The following is a 20,184-nucleotide window of genomic DNA, read 5'->3' as shown; positions in this document are numbered from 1 at the left end:
ATCCTCAGTGGCTGACTCACCTCCTTTCAATTCTGATGGGCTCCAATGACATATTACCGGTAATTGGAAAGCTCTAGGAGGCAGGGACCCAGCTTCAGAAACAGCAATGGATCTATGACCCTGGACCACTACACCTCTGCCTCCAGATGTTAGTCTGGAATGATGGGAGTTGCAGCACATTGGCCACCCCAGCCCTAACTGGAAAGGGGAACATTTTTTGGGTTGTCTAACTTCTGCTCTGATATTTCTGGGTCTCAGTTAAGTCATGCCCATAATTTTTGGTAGATCTACTCAGAGTATCTTAGCCAGGTTACCATACTCATACCTACAACGAACACTCAATTAAAGGCCAGCTGAAGCCATAAAAGGCAATGCAGCTGGATTACGGGCAGAGCTGAAAGAGTCATCGTTTCCCATTAACTCTGATGACACCCGTCCTGTGCCAATCTTTTCTACCACATGGAGAATAATTATCTCCTTTTTTAAAAAAGGAAAATCCAACACCCACTGCAATACAGCATTAGAAAAAATACATTCTGAATATGAATTCCTCTTCTCTGGAGCTGCTTCACTGTCACATCAACCTGTGGGATATTTTAATACCTGCTAAGCAGATAAAAGTAAGGCAGCTTACACCGCCTGCAACTCCTGGGGGGGGGGGTTGCAATACAGGCTCACCTGCTCTCCTCCAGGGCTAATGTTTCTTTCAAAGCACACTAAGGCTCAGGGGCCTGTTCTACCTGGACATTGCCTGGTTGACAATCATAGAATTGCAAGAGACCCCAATGATAATCTAGTCCAACCCCCTGCAATGCAGGAATCACATTATTTATAAATGTGGAATTAATGGGTTGCATCCGGTGCTAGCCCTATTCAGATCCTCAGAATTTAATGGGTGTGACTAACTTAGCCCTGTTAGAGTAGATCCATTGGAACTAATAGGCTTAAGCTAGTCATGCCCATTGAATTCAATGGGTCTACTCTGAGTAGATCTAGTATTGGATACAACTCTCCCCCCCCCCTTTAGAAAGGTCTCAGCTCCGGCTTGTTCTTGGCTGGAGCAACTTAGAATCGAAGCGCTGGAAGGACCCCAAGGGCCACTCAGTCCAACCCCCTGCAATGCATAGCTAACGAATCCCTGGCACATAAGTCACCCAACCTCTGTGGAAAAAATCTCCAACAAAGTCCACCAGCTTCAGGGGCCATCTGTTCCACTGTGGAACAGCACTTAGTTCTTCCTGATGTTTAGCTGGAACCTCCTTTCTTGTCATTTGAATCCATTGGTTCAGGTCCTACCCTCTGGAGCAGCAGGGGGAAAAGCTTGCTCTGACTTCCGAGTGATGGCCCCTCAGATATATATCACTTGGCTGCAAGTCTTGGAAGACTAGCTTCCTGCCTTGTAGACCTTTTCCCACCTGGCCTGGCGGGGCCCCGAATGACTCCAGCTACAAAAGCTGAGGCTGCTGAACAGACTCAAGGTGCTTTAGTTGGGAGGGTTGTTGCTATTATTGCTATTAATTTTTTGCACCTTTATTTTAGATCTTATTATGATTTATGTGGAAATCGTTTGATCTGGTTTGTATGTTTTATTTATGACAACTTTTAAGAGTTTTTTCATGTTGTAAGCCACCTTGAACATGCCTCAACTATGGAAAGGCAGCATAAAAATAAAATGTTGCATGGATGTATGTATGTAAGATGGCTATCACATCTCCTCTCAGTTTCCTATTTTCCAGGCTAAACATATCCAACTCCTGCAACCATTCCTCATAAGGCTTGGTTTCTATACCCTTTATCATCTTGGCTGCCCGCCTCTGCACACCTTCCAGCTTATCAATATCCTTCTTAAAGAAGCATATTCAGAGCTCGGTATTCCCCAAAGCACAGCCTCAGATCCAGCCCAACCTCATTCCACCTCGCCTTGTATCCAGCTTTTAAACCTGACCTCCCAAAAATGTTACTGGGAGCAATGAGGGCAGAATGGTGGATGAACCATCCCAGAGGCCTTTGCTTCTGTTTTGTTTTGTTTTACTGTACTTAATTTCCTGGATATCAAACCTTCCAGGCAACTGCGGGGGGTGGGAGTGGGGGAGCCAGCAACTTCACATTTTCCACAGCTAAAATAGCTGCCTGGCCAAAACAAAAGATATTTTAATTCAGTGTGATCTGTAATTCTCATTTTTCCAGGTTGCGAAATACGTAAGAGACAAGAGATTAATCCCAGTCTGGGCACAGAGAAAGTCTTCTCTGGGGCCGAACAGAGAAGCTTTTTAAAAACAATATCATAATAATGGTGCAACAAGGTACTAAAACCAAAGATTAGTGGGGGAATGAAACCCAGGATGGGAATAGTAAGTTTTAAACAGTTTAAACTACACTTCTATTATTTCAAGCACTTTCAAAGGAATAAAGGGTATAAATCCCCCCCCCCCACCTAGAATGGTGCACAGTCCATCCAACTCGATCCAGGTTCCCAAATTGCCCTGACTGAGGGAACACCCAGATCTACCTGGATCCAGTCCTGAAATCATTCACTGGCAAGGCTAATGCTTAATCAGGGTTTTTAAACTCCTAATTAATGTGACTGGGAAGGGGAAGGAGATGCTGTGCCTCCACCTCCCTGGACACCTGCAGGATTGAACCCTCTGCTCACCAGCTGGTGATCCAATCCTGCTGAGTGCTGCCTCTCCAGGGCACTCCCTGTGGTGAGCTGGTGAGTGGAGAGGTCAATCCTTAACAGTTTTGAATGCACCCACATTTCTCTGCTGGAAAAATGTGTGCTCAGCACAAGCTTCTACTTCCTACCCAAGATAGCATATGAAGAGCCTTCTGGATCAGGCCAGTGACCCATCTAGCCCAACATCCTGTTCTCACAGATGCCCCAATGGAAACCCACAAGCAGGACTTGAGTGAAAGAGCAACCCTTTCCCCTCCTGTTCTTTCCAGCAACTCATATTCAGAAGAATTTCTCCTCTAACAATGAAGGGAGAACATAGCCATTGTGGTTAGTAGCCATGGTTGCCTTCTCCTCCTCCATGAATTTGCCCAATCCTTCTTTAAAGCCATCCAAGTTGGTGGTTTCCTTGTGTACTTTCAGAGTTCCACAGTTTAACTCTGCACTGTGTAAAGAATCTTTCCTTTTACGTGTCCTGAAATCTTCCAACCTCCACCTTCATGGATTCTAGTCCATGAGTTCTTGCATTATGAAGGAGAAAATCTTTTCTCTTTTCACCTCTTCCATGCCTTGCACAATCAATGGTACCTCTGGTTATGAACTTAATTCATTCCGGAGGTCCGTTCTTAACCTGAAACCGTTCTTAACCTGAGGTACCACTTTAGCTAACGAAGCCTCCTGCTGCTGCGCGATTTCTGTTCTCATCCTGAGGTAAAGTTCTTAACCTGAGGTACTACTTCAGGGTTAGCAGAGTCTTTAACCTGAAGTGTTTGTAACACGAGCTGTTTGTAACCCGAGGTACCACTGTAATGTTCAATAACGGTTCTGCAGTGGGTTTTCACAAGACTTGGCCAAAGCCTGGATCTCTGCAAACTGGCCCGAGTTCGGGCTTTGGCCTTCAGCCAAATCTGGTGCACAGCCCTAATTTCTTCACTTGTGAGGCTTCAAGACAAACAAGACATTTAAAAGGAATTTATTTTAACTGCATCAAGCATCCCCTTCAAGGGATGAATCTATTTTATGCCTCAAATGCAGAGAGGAAGCCGACAGATACCCAAGATCCTTGCTAAATATTCAGAGAGATTTCTTCAGTTGAGTCACTGTAAAGTGTGTTTATGTGTCTGTTTTTAAAATCAGTTGGTAAGCAACTAATGTGTTTGTTTCTCACAATGACAGATTTTGGAAACTTGACATCAGCTCTCTCCATATCAACATAGTCCAAAACACTGAGTGTGTCAGACTTTGAAGATCCATGGTTCATACCCCATGAAAGTCCTGGTTGGACACACACCTCCCTTTCGATCTTATACTTTCCAGTTTCTTTCTATCTGTAAAGTGAGGCAATATGACTGCTGCCATAGAGAAAAAGCACTTTTCCAACCTCAGGGCAACAGTTCCTTCAGGACCACATTCTGAAGGCAACATGTCAATCAGAGGCAGAAGTGGCCGGAGCAGTAAATATAATTTTTACCTCTGCGCAATAGGCCCGTTTCTTCACACCTCTCTCTATCCTCTAACCAGCCAAGCCATCACAACAAGGGATTATCATTTAACGTTTCCACCAGGTAGCATATGATCATTTGAAAGGAAGTGTGGTGTAGTGGTTTGAATGTTGCATTTGGACCAGAGAGACTAGGGCTTGGCAGTATCAGCTTTTCAACATCGCGGTATATCACCAGCCAAACATCACGGTCTGGCGATATACCATGAAAAGACAAGCTGCATTGGCCTCAGCCTGTGAGGCACTGGGTGAAATTGCTGCAGCTCTCACTGCGGGAGCTGAGGCGGTTTCACCCCAGCACCTAGTGGGCTGGGACAAGGTGCCTTGTTTGTACAGCTCAGCTGGGGCGCGACAAGGCTCCTGATCCCCAGCTGAGCCATCCCTGATATTGCCATTCCCACCGCCCTGAGCGGGAGCCTGTGCCAGGCTGGGGGATCCTTTAACTGCTCAGCTGAGGGGAGTGGCAACCACACACTCCTCAGCCAAGCAGTTTAAAGATGCAGAGGGAGGAACAAGTTGTATCAGTACCTCACTGATGCACCTTTTTTCTCCCTCTGGACAGTATGAGGGCAGAATGGGGTAGAGGAACTCGCTAGCAGAGGGACTCAGGAGCAGTGGTAGTTTCACCAGCAATATACTGCTGCGTGAAGCCAACATCACAGTCTGCTCCTCATACCAGTCCTGGGAGATATATTGATATATGTCCCAGGCCTAAGAGATACCTTGGTTGAAATCCTCACTCAGCCATGAAGTTCACTAGGGGACTTTAGACTGCACACTCTCCACCTAACCAACATCTAAGAGTTGTTGTGAAAAATAAAATAGAATGCGAGGAACTATGTCCATTACATTGAGTTCCTTAGAGGAGGGAAATAATAACTCTGACTTTGGTAGTTATGGTGAGGATCAAACAAAACTATGTCAGTGTAGCTCTCCTCTTGATCACTAGAAAAATTACGCAGCTCACCAGAAACTTGGGTTGAGTGTTTTAAAAGTGGAAGTCAGGAAGCAAAGTTCTACATTCTATACTTCATGCAGAATTGCAATGTACACCCAAACTTTGTATATCATGTTCAGAACCAGCAGACCACACACACACAGAGAGAAAAAAACATAAGAAGAGCCTGCTGTATTGGGCCAGTTGACCATCTAGTCCAGCATCCTGTTCTCACAATGGCCAACAAGATGCCCCAATGGGAAGCCTGCAAGCAGGACCTGAGCACAAGAGGACTCTACCCTCCTATGGTTTCCAGCACCTGGTAATTCAGAAGTATAGCTGCCTCTATGGAGGCAGAGTGTAGCCACTGTGGCAAGTAGCCATTGATAACCATTTTCTCCATGAACCTGTTCAATGCTCATTTAGAGTCACTCCAGTTGGTGGCCATCATTGTCTTCCATAGTTTAACTGCACTGTGTGAATGAGTCCTTTCTTTCATCTGTCCTGAATCTTCCAACATCTAACTTCACTGAATGCCCATGAGTTCAAGTGATATAACAGAGGAAGAAAAACTTTTCTCCATCCCCTTTCTCCATGCCACACATGATTTCATAATCTTCTATCATGTCGCCTCTTATTCACCTTTTCTCCAAACTGAAAAGCCCCAAATGCTGCAACCCTTCCTCACGGGGAAGTCACACCATCCCCATCGTCATTTCAGTTGCCCCTTTCTGAACCTTTCCAATCTCCATGATATTCTTTTCAGTGAGGCAATCAGAGAAGGCACTCTTGTCCTTCTTTGCACCCACAAGGAAGCTACTCCAAACTCAATGTCTCACAAAAGGATAACGGCTGCCAGCATGACATCAGCTGAGCTCTCTCTGCGTGTGCAAAACACAATGACTCACGGTGCAGTCCCAACGATGGAGCTGCCTTGGACATGAGCAGATGTTTTAAAAAATCAAAACATAAAGAACTGCAATAAATGCATCCCAAAACAAGCGGGGTGGGGGGTGGGTTTGAGGGTGAGGCAGGACCGAGCAGCTTGTGCTGCTGTATTGAGCAAGGATCATGTGAAATATTTTGCTCATGAAAGGTTCCATTAAAAAAATGAAAATGAAAAAGCCTCATTTGTATTGAAGAAACAATTGGTTAATTGTCCCCACAAGGCACTGTTTGGATTTACTAGTCAACAGAGGAATAATCTTGGCTGGAGCTGGAGCAAACACTTTGGCTGATTATTTATGGACATTTCCTGCAAACCTCTTTGAAAATCAAAATGAAAAACAAAATTAAGGAAAGCACCCTTGCATTTTCCAGTCAATGGGTCGTGACTGTCAATTTCAGTTTCTGATCGTTTGTCTGTTAATCTTAAATGCAGCAGCTCTCCATATCTCCACATTGGATTGCAATCAAAAACTTTTAACCAGGTGCCTCAAACTTAGCAGAGATGGTGCCTGGCTGACTTCCAGTGGGAGGGAGTTCCACAGGGTCAGGCCCATGACACTGAAGGGCATGCTTTATCGTTGGCACAAGTTATGCTTCTGGCCTAAGTGGGGCCACTAATAGTTGCTTCACTAAGTGAGTCCATTGATCAACTCGGGACGTACAGGACAAGGCAGCCCTGAAGGTACCGTATTTTTCGCCCTATAGGGCGCACCTCGTTTTTTTGGGGGGGAAATAATTTTTTTTTTAAATTATTCCCCCCCCCCAGCCGCAGGGCTGGGGAAGCCCGAGCTTCCCCCGACCCCAGCCCCCAGAACAGGCTGCTGCTCGCAAGGCTTGCGGACATCTGCGCGAAGCACGGGGGCGCTCCAGAGCGCGCCCCGTGCTTCGGTCTGCAGCCTCCTGCCCACAAGCCTTGGGAGCCCGGCGGGCACTCCCGCTGGGCTCCCAAGGCTTGCGGATAGCTTCCTGAAGCCTGGAGAGCAAGAGGGGTCGGTGCGCACCGACGCCTCCCGCTCTCCAGGCTTCAGCAAAAGCCTGTATTCACCCCATAGGGCGCACACACATTTCCCCTTCATTTTTTGAGGGGAAAAAGTGCGTCCTATAGGGCGAAAAATACGGTAATATGCAGCAGCACTCATGGAAATGTGGATACCGAGATGTGACGATAATAAGAACCCTGCCAGATCAGGCCAGTGGTCCACCAAGTCCAGCATCCTGTTCTAACTATGGCCAACCAGGTGCCCATTATGGAAAAGCCAGTAGCAGGATTCAAGAACAAGAGCACCCTCCCCCTGCCCTGCAGTTTCCAGTTTTCTTAATTCAGAAGCAATACTGTCTCTAACCATGGAGGCAGAGCATAGACATCGTGGCTGGTAGCCATGTCATATAGGCAAAGGACAACTATCTGGGGACAGGAATGACATCAGCCTCTCCCCCTACATGGACACACACAAGCTGAGGTCCATTTGAGCCTACTCTTCATCAGCCACATCTATAATTCTCCCTATTTTTGGATCAAAGCCCTTCACACAACAGTGCAAAAGGGATCACAGGTACAAGGTCTTCAGAACAATCCATGCACACAAAGGGGTGGCGCGGGGAGATACTTTTCTCCACAGACACTTGCTCATCATGTAATGGATTCGTTGGGACTTGAGCCAGGTAAGAAATAACCTTCACCATGTTTCTCCTTCCTCTGCAGCAACGGCAGACAGATGAATAGATCAAACACTCTGGTCCATCTGAAGAGGGTCTTTCACTTTCAAACTGTTAACCACAGGTAATATCACTTGGCCACTGGATCAGGTCAAAAAGGTACCATCCAGTCCAGAATCCTGTTCTCACAGTGGTCAACCATTGTGGGAAGTCCCCAAGCAAGAGAATGGTTGTTGCTCAGTACAGTGGTACCTCGGGTTAAGAACTTAATTCGTTCTGGAAGTCTGTTTTTAACCTGAAACTGTTATTAACATGAAGCACCACTTTAGCTAATGGGGCCTCCCGCTGCCACCGCGCCGCCGGAGCACGATTTCTGTTCTTATCCTGAAGCAAAGTTCTTAACCCGAGGTACTATTTCTGGGTTAGCGGAGTCTGTAACCTGAAGCGTAGGTACCACTGTATTCAGAGATAGACTAACTTTGAAGATGGAGGCTCCTTTCTTAACTACCATAGTGAAGAAGAGCTCTGTGGGATCAGCACAAAAGGCCATCTAGTCCAGCACCCTGTTCTCACAGTGGCCAGCTAGATGCTTCGAAGAGTAAGTCAGCAAGCAGGACATGGGCTCAACAGCAATGCTCTCCTCACTTGTTATTATGAATAATAATGATGATGATGATGATGATGAAATCTTTAATGTGTCCCCACACAAGAGTTTTTGGAATTGCTGCTATGATTTAAAAAATGACGATTTTCTGCATTCCCGTCCCGTTCTCTCAACTGGTCCAGCAATGTGGGAAAGAAACCTGTCAGAACAATAATCCAGGCAGGCCCCAGACGTCAGAGGGAAGAAGCTAATGGCGCAGATCTCCCCCACCCCCACCCCAGCTGTGGGCCTGTGCTGAATTCCACGTTATTGTCTTCAAGAAAGGCCCCTTTGATTTTAGTCGTTTGACTGTTTCCAGTCAGATGAGGCCTCGACACAATGTTCAATGGCACGTTTTCTATCGGTTGCTCTGTTGTTAATAACCCAGTGCTGTTTATGTCAGCGGGGTCAGACTTGGAACGCGTTAAAAAATGTTATACTGGGCCATGTGCTGTAGTCAAGGTGGAATTCGGACCACTGGGATGGGCATTCTAGAACCAGGGTGGACTAGCCTGAGCTTAATTTCAGGCAGGCCGAGGCCTTGTTTCATGTAGGCAACAAGGAGAGAAAAATCAGGTGTGGATGGAGAGAGAAAGGGGGGTTGGTAAGAATGCAAGAGAGAAAAGAGGCTGCCCTGCCCACTTTTCAAATCTGCCCCACCCACTTTATCTCTGGCTCCACCCACATGCATCTCTCATGGACATGATGTTAAGTGCTCACAGTGCCACAGACTGAACCCAACATCAGTCATATTCAGAGCAGCCCGGCTGAAAGCAGTGGACTTGAGTCCCTGACTTTCAACTTCCTCTGAGGAGAAGTTTGTTGGATACAACCCCGTGTGAGTAAAAGCAGGAGAGATTAGCCTGCTATCATGAAATTCCTAAGGTGGATTCCTGAGCCAGAAAGCAAGAGATTCAACAATCCACCTACTCAATAGATATACTGGCAATGAGCAAAGGCATCACACTCAAATTCAAACGTCACAAGGTGGGTGGTACTGTTTTGACTTGATCAGAGATTCTAGTCCTCATGGAGGTGAGCTAGATGCCAGTGCCTTTCCTCCAGTGCTATTTGGGGTGTATTTTTTTCTGCTGAAAATCTGTGTTTCTCAATGGTGCCATCTAGGCTGCAATCCAAGTCCAGCAACTTGACTTGAGCAATCCACCAGGCCGTATAAAGGCAAGCTTTGGGACCAGAGGCTTCGGTCTGAGCAACTGCCTTGCTGCAATAGGTTCCTGGGAGACTAAAGCTCATTTCCTTTGGAACTTGCCTGCCTGCCTGAGAGCACACTATTTGAGTCTGGCCCTCCAAACCTCTGGTCTTAGTCTAGCCCAGAAGAGGCAAAGGCGTGGCCCTTCAGATGTTGCTAGACTACAACTCCCATTATTCCTAACCACTGACCATACTTGCTGGGGCCAATGGGAATTGGAGTCCAACATTTTATTTTATTTTTTTTTGGGGGGGAAACACCCATTCCCATCACTGCACCATTGTCCTAGTCTTTCAAGAAGAACATAAGAGTCTGGCCACAGGATGAGGCCAGTGGCCAACGAGATGCCACTTCTGCCTGGGATGCTACTCTTCCTATGTGCGGGGATGTTTTTTTAAATTTTGAAATGGAAGAACATTCCATTCTATGAGCCTTCACTTTCCGGATGAAGTCCATACACAGTTTGTCCCCCAACAGCTGTCGCTGCTGAAGAATGAGATCTGCCCCCAGGAGCGTGTGATGCTATTGTCCTGGACAAAGGTACTAAAATGTTGACCCTTGGGAATGCACCTAGTGCTCACCATCCATATTTGGGCTCTCTGTCAGTCCCAACCAGCCACTAAGAGGTGTACAAACCTTTCAAACTTGCTTTTCTGGCTTCACCCAGAAGCCAGGAGGAATCAGATGAAAATAACAAATAGCTGTGGTTTCTTGCATTACAAGGGATTGGACTAAATGACTGCTAGGGGGTGCCTTCCAACTCTAGTTCTATGATTCTATGACCTCTGAAGGTAAGGACTCTTCTCCATTGGAAGTTTGTGAAGAGAGGTTGGATAGCTATCTTTTCAGGATTCTTTAGCTGTGGTTCCTGCATTGCATGGAAAGTGGACTGGATGACCCATGGGTGACCCTTCCAACTACACAATTCTATGATTCAAAAATGTGGACTTTGCAAGGTATCTCTGATGGGCAAATACTGGAATCCAAGTCAGCTAAGAATCCGATTCCTTGGATCGTTACGGGCTGCCAGCCACTGTTTACTTGAGAGAGAATGTGTGTGTCATATTGCATTACGTAGCGGAGTTGGTTTATTATTTCAGCCTGTAATCATCCCTTTTACCCTACCGCGAGCTAATTGCACGTTTACATGGAGGAGGAGGAAAAAGAAAGAAAGGAGAGGCAGGAGAATCCTGCCTGGAAACCTGAAACCACTCATTGCCTCAACCCCCCTCTGATCCAGATCATAACCAAAAGCCTCTGTCTCCCACGGCGCCCTCAAGGCGTGAGCCACTGCATTATTTATGCCTTACAGCAAAGGAACAACTGAGAGCCTATGTCTCAAAAGGGCTGCAGCAGGGTGGGACGGTGCGGGGGGGGGGGGGGAATTGGAAGAGCAGAGAGAGCACGGCTTGCTTTAGCATTCACCAGCTCGAGTGCCACAGCCAAAGTCAGGCGAGGCAAGTCCTTTACAGCCTTTAAGCATCCTTGTAAAACCAGCTGCTGCTGCTGTGTGCACCAGCCGCCAGAGTATGCAGCCTTGCGCCAAGTCACAGGGCCGGTTCCATCTAGCCTCTCTCTCTTTCTCTGCACCCCCCAACTGCGCGCCACCCCCTCTCTCTGTGCACTACACTCCCTTTCTCTCTCTCATAAATGACATGAAAGAGGGAGGGATTCCTCAGTCGTCCCAGTGAGTAACAGCGGGACCCCAGCTTCTGGAGGGCCACAAAAAACCAGGCTTGGCTTCGGTCAGCGACCTTACATCAAGTGAGGGTACAGGGTTTTCTTGTTATCTGTCCTAGGCCTTCATGATAGTAAGGGATACTATTCTGAATAAGGGCAGGGATGCGTTTTGGCCCTGTGGCAGCTGTTGGGATTCCCATCAGCTCTAGCAAGCATGAGCAATGGTCACAGATGACTGCACCTGTAGTTCAGTGGTATGCAGGGGGCCACTGGTTCCCTGCACCTGCTCTTAAGTACATATATCAGGAAGCAAGGAACTGCAAACAAATTGAGGGGATTGGGGTAGAGATTTGAAGAAAAGTGAACCTACCATTTTCCTCTCCTGTTTCAACTCCTGGACGTAGCGGGCCAGTTCGGCGGTGATCTGGGAGGTCATGTTCTCCGAAACGACCTCATGCTGTCCTGCGTAGTCGTTCATCTCATTCAAAGTGGCTAAGAAGGCCTGGCAGGACGAATATCTAAAAAAACAGAACAACGCAAAGCGAACCACTCATTTAAAAGGAGAGGAGGAAAAAAATTAATTAAATTTAAAAGACACATTGCCCTTTATCCCTTGGAGATAATCAAGTTCTCCAGAGTTCTCTGCAAAGGCAACGGCCGGTGTGGACTGTAAAGGATATTTATAAATGGGGTTGGGTTGTGGGGAGTCTACAGTTCAGTAGGCAGAACATTGAACTCTGCAGACAGAAGGTCCCAGATTCAGTAACTGGCACATTTCCCAGAGCTGGAGAAGGGAAGACATGTCTCTGAGAACTTGGGATATGGTCAACTGAGGTACTGTTGGGGAAGAGCGGGCCAATGGAGTGACTCAGCATAAGGCAGAATTCAGACAGAACCGTTTTTCAGCCCAAGGGCCACATTGCCATCTGGGCAACATTCTGGGGGCTGCAGGCCAAGGTTGGGCGGGGCCATAACAGAAAGTGGTGGGCAGATTAATGTAATTGAATACCGATTTATCTACACCAGTTGCTCCCTAGAAAGAGGCTGAATATGCACAGGTTCATTGGAAACTTACTTGTACTCATCTTCTTCTTTGGAGTTCTTTTTGGGTTGGTATTTCTTTGAAAGGTTCCTAAAATAATAATTAAAAAAGAAGCAAAATAAATAAAAATGAAATTTGCGATTGGCAGTGAATTTTCTACCCACCAGCTGTACCCAATGAAACTCTACTTTATGCCACTGAAATTAATGTGCTTAAGTCTGTCATGCCAATCAATTCCAATAGGTCTACGCTGAGTGAGTCTAACTTAAGTGTTATAAATATTTTGTAAGGAGGCAAAAAACCTTCAGTTCTTTATCCAGTCTATTTTGCTGCCCTTCAGCTGTTCTGAGGGCACTCTATATAGGGTGCATTCAGATGTAGCAAATATTGCATTAATTTTCCTGATTATCCCATTTTCTGTCCTATTTTCTAATGTTCCTTTCACACTGCAGTACCTGTTTCATTATGGAATGGTGGCACATCACACTAAATTTCATTTGCACACTGGTGGGCGCAGCGTGACACAGCGACAGACGTCACTGAACAACGCCACTGCTCCCCTGCCCTTCCTGCAGATTTCAGCTTCTGTCCCCCCATGATTCTACCTCCCCACACACAAAAAGGGCAGGAAAGAACAGTATTGCTGTTGACTCCTGTGATTTTCTGGGTTAAGGGGACAGCAAACAGATACACACACACACCGAAATTAACATGGAAATGATCACCAAATTCTGCTGTATTCCACTAGATTTCTGGAGGCGGAGTTTACATTGTGGGAAAGCCCAGACATACACTCATACCTCGACTCCTGAACGCCTTGGGAGTCGAACATTCTGGCTCCCGAACGATCAAAAACCAGAAGTGAGTGTTCCAGTTTTTGAACTTTTTTGGGAAGCCGAACACATCTGGCGTGGCTTCTGCTATTGTTTCCGATGTGCCTGTGCAATCGGGAACCAATCGGAAGCTGTGCCTTGGTTTCCAAACATTTCAGAAGTCAAATGGACTTCCAGAATGGATTCCGTTCGACTTCCGAGGTATGACTGTAATGTGGAAATCAACAGTTAGGGAAATGTTGGGGGTATGGAATAAACTGCTGCATGGATGCAAACGTGGTCATGGCACAATTTGCAAGGATTTGCAAACCTGTCAGCATGTGGTGGTGTGGTTAGAGTGTTGGTAGGACCTGGAAGACCCAGGTTCTAGCTCCTACTCAGCCATGAAGCTCACTAGGTGATTTTGGGGCAAGTTGCTGTCTCTCAGCCTAACCTACCTCACAGGGATGTTGGGGGTATCAAAGGAGGAGGGAGAGAATCTTTATACCACCTTGAGCTCCTTGGATATAAATAAAATAAATTTTGTTTACTCTCTTGTTTCTCATTTTTTCCAATTTAAAACTTCTTTGCAACCTTTCTATATCATTAGTACACATTCTCCTAATGTATATGCATCTTTCTTTTATTTTTGCACACACACTTTCCCAATTTTAATGCATTTTGTACGATATTATGCTTCCACATAATATACACATTTTTGTACCCTTTTTTGTTGGAGAACAACATTGACAAACTCAGAGAAAGGTGCATTTTGAAAGATTACAGTGTTTCAGTTTGCAAATCATTGCAGGAAGTCCAGATTTTGTAGGCTTGCATTAAATTGAAAATTCACCCAAACTTCTCTCTCTCCCCCCCCCCCGCATCCCTTAATACAAAAGCACACATGAAGCGACGACAAAAGCTAAAACTTGCAGCCAAATCTCAGCACAGAGATTCGCCTTCTAAGTTACAGGAGCTTTCTCCCACCTCTCTCTACTTTTCCCAGAAACTGATGCAAACCTTATAAATATGCAGACCGGATAGCTCATAAATAAGCTCTCTTTTCACAAGACTCTAAAAGGAGAACTTGAATGACAGCAGAGGCCAAAGGAGAATTTATTGTGCAGTTTAGTACAAAAAAAATTGTTGCATTGTTGTGTTTTACTTTCACAAGTCTGTTTTATCCCCAAACTGCAGCAAGTCAATACCAATTTTTTTGGCATTGCTTAGGATTTCTGATATCCAAACAAAATCACAAGTTTTTCCACTGGAGAGAATTTTGTTTCAACCCCCCCCTTTTTTTCTGGGCTCTCTAACTTGTGGCAAAATCACAGCAAATGAATTCTGGGAAAGTCCAAGTAATTTCCACAGATGCATTTTTATTAAACCCAATTCAACCTCCTTCTGTTTCCAGCACTTGGAGGAGTGGATGGGCAAAACACTGCAGACCAAAATATAACTAAAAGTACACCACTTAAGAATTTGAAACTAAGGTACAAAATCAGAGGAGGAAGATTCACATAGGAATATAGGAAGCAACCTTATACTGAGTCATTTTGTAATTCCAGTTATTTTGTAATTCCACCTGCCACATGATTTTAACTTGCAACTTTTGAATTGCTTTTTCAGATGTATAAGTTTTGCCAATTTAGAATACTGTAAAAAGTAAGATACCAAAGAAAAAAATGTGCAGCTTTCAGTGTTCTACATAACTCTTTGCCTTTTCCTCTGTCTAGCAAAACAAATAACAGAGAGAGAGAGAGAGAGGAGAGAAAATAATAATATAATATAATATAATATAATATAATATAATATAATATAATAATATAGCAGAATGTTATCCTTATGGATATCTGTCCATTTCAGGCTCCCAATTTTCCAGTTTAGTTCCAGCCAACTTTTCCACATTGGTTTCTAATTTATTTACTTATTTCAAAGAAGGTCTCGTGAAAATTCATCTGCATGAATCTTAGTATGAATTTCTCCTAATAAATACATTTGTATGCTGCTTTTCCTAATGAACTGTTCCTTGGAAGAAGAAGAAGAAGAAGAAGAAGAAGAAGAAGAAGAAGAAGAAGAAGAAGAAGAAGAAGAAGAAGAAGAAGAATTCCCCACCCATCCAGCTGGGTTGCCCTAGCCACTCTGGGCAGCTTCCAACACATATAAAAACATAATAAAACTGGATCCTGCTACCAAATACATGATTAGTTCCTTTAGGGAAGAGTAACCTTCCCAGGAACTGGGAAGGGTATTCAGCTGGTCAAAGCAATTTCTCCCAATATAGTGCACGTTAGTATGCTACTTTCACTAATTATATGCAATTATATGCACACTTTACATATATCTTAGCATACACTGCTTGGCTGGAGAACCACCTTGCAGAATTTGGAGAAGTGCAAAGGGGGTGGGGTGGGGCTGCAGCTCAGTGTCAGAGCCTTGTGTTAAGAAGGTCGTAGGTTCAATTCCCAATGGCATCTCCAGGTAAGGCTGTCTGAAACTCTGAAGTGTCACTGCCAGTCATTGCAAAAAATAGCTACATGGACCACAGGCTCGTTACTTAAATCACCACTTTCTTTAGCATCCTGAGGACCGGAATCTCATTTTAGTTTGGATGCAGAAGCACCATACCTCGATGGTACAAGCTTCTGTTTTGCATGCAAGTGGATGTCCATGTTCAATGTCCTGTCTCCATGTAGGGCTGGGAGAGACTCCTGTCTAAAACCAAGGAGAGGCACTGCCTGTCAGGGTAGGCAATACTGAGCTAGATGGACCAACTGTCTGACACTGTATAAGGTAGCTTCCTATGTGAATCTCAAGGGCATGGCTGTATTTCACTTCACGTATTGTTTTGGAAAGTGCAAATTATATGCAGGTGCGCCTTTAAATGAAAGCCAGATTTAATTTATCTCCCATCCCTAGTTATCCTCAAAACAGAAGTCATGTAAACCGGTGCCATTCACGTAAATTTATAGAGGCTGCAGGAATCTGCAACCCCAAATGCAGAATTGTTATTCTTTTGGTGTGTGGGTCAAGTGGGTCCCGTTTATGTTCCCTACCCCACCTCTGTTTGTTCCATGCAGATGTATGCCACCCCAACCCATCCTTCTTCACCAGCATCTTGCCCATGGTGAAATCTGCCGCTGCCTCCCTCCCTCTCTACAACTGAGTTTGGAGCAGCTGCATCTGAGATGGTGAGCTAACATGGCCTTGTCCCCCCACCCCCACCCCCTTCAGGGATTTCAAGGCCTGCATGGCCGATGTTCTGCTTGGCTGACTCTCCTCATTCTCGCCAGATCACTCCGGAAAGAAGTCGGATATGCCTGAGAATCCTCCTGGAGCGCAGAGAGAATGCCAGTGAGATGGGTGCCCGAATCCAGAATGCACAAAAACACACGCGCACGTCTCCCTGCTGATGCCCAGGAGATGCCTCAGGAACACATTTTCATCTGCTTATTATCTGGCCGCTGTCATGCTAAAGGTACGAAATGGGAGAGAAATCCCATTTCCTTTGCATTTTAATGAGAAGCTACCCGATCTGTGCTTCTCAAACTGACCTGCGAACCAAAACACAATGATAGTTCAAAATCCGCCCTGCACTGAATTTTGTAGTGTGGCTCTCCAGACAAACAAAGTGTACAAAATATGTTACATTAGGGAAGAGCTTGCCTTAAAAAGGATGCACTCATGAAATGACATGCAAAAACACATTGCATTATTTTTATTTATTCATTGCACTTATAGAACATATTTTTCTCCAAGGAGCTCAAGGTGACGTGCATGGTTCTCTTCCCGCTGCCCCCATCTAATCCCCACAAGGACCACGCAGGGCTGAGAGACAGAGACTGGTCCAAGGTCACTCTGTGAGCTTCGTGGCCAAGTAAGGATTTGAACCCTGGCCTCCCTGGTTCCAGTCCGACACTCTAACCCCTACACCAAACTATTTATATTGTATTTGTATCCCATATCCAAGGAACCCAAGATGGCAAGCATGATTATCTGCCTTCTCTCTTTTAATCCTCAAAACAACCCTGTGAGGTAGGCTGGACTGAAAGGCAGTGACTGGTCACACCCAGTGAGCTTCATAGCTGAGTGGAGGATTTGAAACCTGGTCCTTCTCAGGTCCTAGTCTGACATCGTAACCGCTACGCAACACTGCCTCTTGCCTAAGCAATCATATGCAATATTGGTGTGTATTGGTCAAAGATGTGCATACATGAATGCATTTATTAAGAGAAATTTGTACACTAAGACGCTGTGGAATCTTCAGAGGGATTTTTTGCAAATTGCTGGAGACACATGCAGAACTGAAATTGAGTGGGGCTGGGGAGTGGAGGAGTGAGATACTGAGGGAAATTGAAATTTACAGGTTTGTTCACCCCTAGCTGGAAAGGAACATGTCCCCCCAAATTGGCCACATGCTAAGACAGATGAAGAGAACCTGCAATTTCTGCATTACAGGCGGTAGGATTTGGTCACCCTTTGGGTCCCTCCCAGCTCTATGATACTATGGTTTCAGGATCAAGTTAATCCAGCCTCCTGCTTCCAATATATGCCTCTGGAAAGCCAACAAACAAGACCTGAAGTCCCCTCTCCTGTTCCTTTTTTCTGTACCTGTTGGACAGATGTATACAACTGCTGAAAATGGAGGTATACAACAGATGTATACAACTGCTGAAAATGGAGGCCTTATGTGCCATAAGGCATGAGTTAGCAGGGAAATGTTGCAGCGTGTCCTCACTTATTAAACAGAAGTGCTCCTGATCAGGGTTCCAGCAAGCCAGCTAGCTATGTCTTCTACTAAGAGACTCCAAGCCATCCTGCCTTACCAAAAGTCAACATTCCATGTTGCTTTTTTACAGGGTGCCCCCTTAAATGTTAATTATTTTTTACAAGTACTTCTGCAAACCTTGTTGATCCTCTTATTTTCTCAGTGGTCCCACTTTCAGTCCCCTTTCTACTGGCGCTCCCCACCTGGGATCACTGTTAGGCACTCACAGCTCTAAACCTTCAGGAATTCATCTCGTCTGATAAATATGTAACACATTTGCTTTCACCTTGTTCCCAACAAGCAAGGAGACCAAGCTGTGCTTTATGGTGCTCCTTGCTAAATGGGGACAATGAAAGTTGGAAGAACAGCAAGGTCATCCCCCTGAAGAGAGGCACCTGAGCCTAACGATGAAATTTCAACGATGAGATTTCAGCTGCAAGGTGACGGCTGTGTCTAAAGATGGCTCCCCGCCTCCTGAATTTCTGTCCAGTTTTATCTCCGTTACAGGCCACAACAGACCGGGTATAAATATATTATTATTAGTAGTAATAGTAAAATGCAATGGTAATAATATTAATAGCACATTCCCAGCCCTTTGTGGAGAGGCCAGGGATTGAACTTGGAACCTTCTGTATGCAAAGCATTTGCTCTGCTACAGAGCAACAGTCCTTTCCCCCTAGAAATAAAGCTAAGATTCTAGACCTCATGGGTCTCAATTAAGCTAAATCATTTGAATTTGACCACTGGGTCCATCTATCTCAGTATCATTGACTGCAGTGGCTCTGCAGGACTTCAGACTGCCGGGGGGGGGGGGCTCATCCAGACCTAATTTATTGGACATGCTGGGAACAGAACCAGAGGCTTTCTGCGTGCAAAGCATGCACTTCATCACTGCACCACAGTCCCTTCCTAAGCGGGCAAGAACCCTGAGGGGTGCTCTCTCGAAGAGGCGAAGGTATACTGCAACTTTTTGTTGCAGTTTCCACACTGCTCTCCACTAACTCGTACCTACGGGACCGCCTCTCCTGGTATGCCCCACGGAGAGCCTCAAGGTCCATAAATAGCAACACCCTAGTGGTCCTGGGCCCTAAGGAAGTTAGATTGGCTTCAACCAGAGCCAGGGCCTTTTCAACACTGGCTCCGGCCTGGTGGAACGCTCTGCCTCATGAGACCAGGGCCCTGCGGGATCTGATTTCTTTCCGCAGGGCCTGTAAGACAGAGTTGTTCCACCTGGCCTTTGGCTTGGAGCCAATTTGATTCCCTCCCCCTCTTTCTTTTTTTAAGTTGTATTCATTCAACTTGTTTTTATTATTGCTTGCTAGCCGCCTTGAGCCCGGCCTTGGCTGGGGAGGGCGGGGTATAAATAAAAATTATTATTATTGTTATTATTTTCCAAGTGAATTTTTTTGTTTTTCTTACATATTCTTTTCCAACAAATTGTATTATTATTATTATTATTATTATTATTATTAACTCTGAGCCTGCAGGACTTTCCTCAGTCAGATGCACCTTGAACAGAAAAGACTGGTTACTTTCTCCTTTGCCTCAAACACAGGAGATTAAGAGGCGTGTGAGAAAGATTAGCCATGGGATTAAAGTTACCAGGGAAAAAAAACCCTCAAAAATAATTTTTGGGTTTCAAAACTGCTTTTAAAAAGGCCCACAAGATTTATAACAGTAGGCCTTGCTTGGGGAGGATAGCTGCTGCACATAGGAGACTGAGATCAGTGGAAGTTGATGCATTTGGATAAATGAAGAGGGCTGCACCGCCAACCTGTCTGCCCTCAGCCAGCTTCCACCCACCTGCCTTTCTTACTTACAACTAGTCCAGCGGGTCGTGGCCCTGCCTGTCAGCTTCATTTACCTTCCCCTCTTAGTGTTGCCCATTGTACAGCTCAGCAGGAAGGAGGGTGGAGGGACAAACCGGGAATGAGTTGGCTCTGGCTCCTGTCTGGGCTCCCTGCCTTCTGCCCAAGTCTTAATGGACACCAGTCACCAGCGGTCAAGAGGGCTGCATTGGCTGTAGCACAGGAATAACTTTGTTGGATCTCACAAAAGGGCATCCCGTACCCATGGGATGAGGACCCTTTGCCCCCACAGTATTCTGCTCATTTATCTGTTTGTTTCATTTATAAAAAGATTTATATACTGCTGTTCATTCACACACAAACACACAAGAGCATTTTACTACAATTAAACACAAAGCCATATAATAAAAGCTATATAAAAGAAGTTAAAGCCAGAAATCAGCAAACTGTTGTGGAAAGATGTACTCTTAGCTGCCTGCAGTGGACTGATGGAATAGAGAGAAAA

At 45.4% G+C, this 20,184-nt stretch overlaps 1 protein-coding gene and 1 long non-coding RNA gene across 15 annotated transcripts in view; one reads left to right on the top strand and one right to left on the bottom strand.

Annotated features, from left to right (window-relative positions):
• Positions 1-20,184, bottom strand: part of FNBP1 (formin binding protein 1) — a 117,144-nt gene that overhangs the window by 54,103 nt on the left and 42,857 nt on the right. For all 14 annotated transcript variants that reach the window (XR_014003918.1, XM_081178746.1, XM_081178739.1 and 11 more), the window contains exons 3-4: positions 12,325-12,381; positions 11,620-11,767 (exon numbers count right to left, since the gene is read on the bottom strand). Coding sequence is in view for 13 of the 14 variants with exons in the window: in XM_081178746.1 (XP_081034872.1) it covers positions 11,620-11,767; positions 12,325-12,381 (205 nt within the window). In the remaining variant the exon portion in view is untranslated. The remainder of the gene's footprint in view (positions 1-11,619; positions 11,768-12,324; positions 12,382-20,184) is intronic.
• On the top strand, positions 16,188-18,338 carry LOC308578516. Its single transcript, XR_014003976.1, has 3 exons — positions 16,188-16,294; positions 16,397-16,581; positions 18,177-18,338. It is a non-coding gene; the product is annotated as an uncharacterized lncRNA (long non-coding RNA).

This window comes from Podarcis bocagei, assembly GCF_964188305.1.
Source record: "Podarcis bocagei genome assembly, chromosome: Z".
Lineage (NCBI taxonomy): Eukaryota > Metazoa > Chordata > Lepidosauria > Squamata > Lacertidae > Podarcis > Podarcis bocagei.
This window is presented reverse-complemented; position numbering and strand designations above follow the sequence as displayed.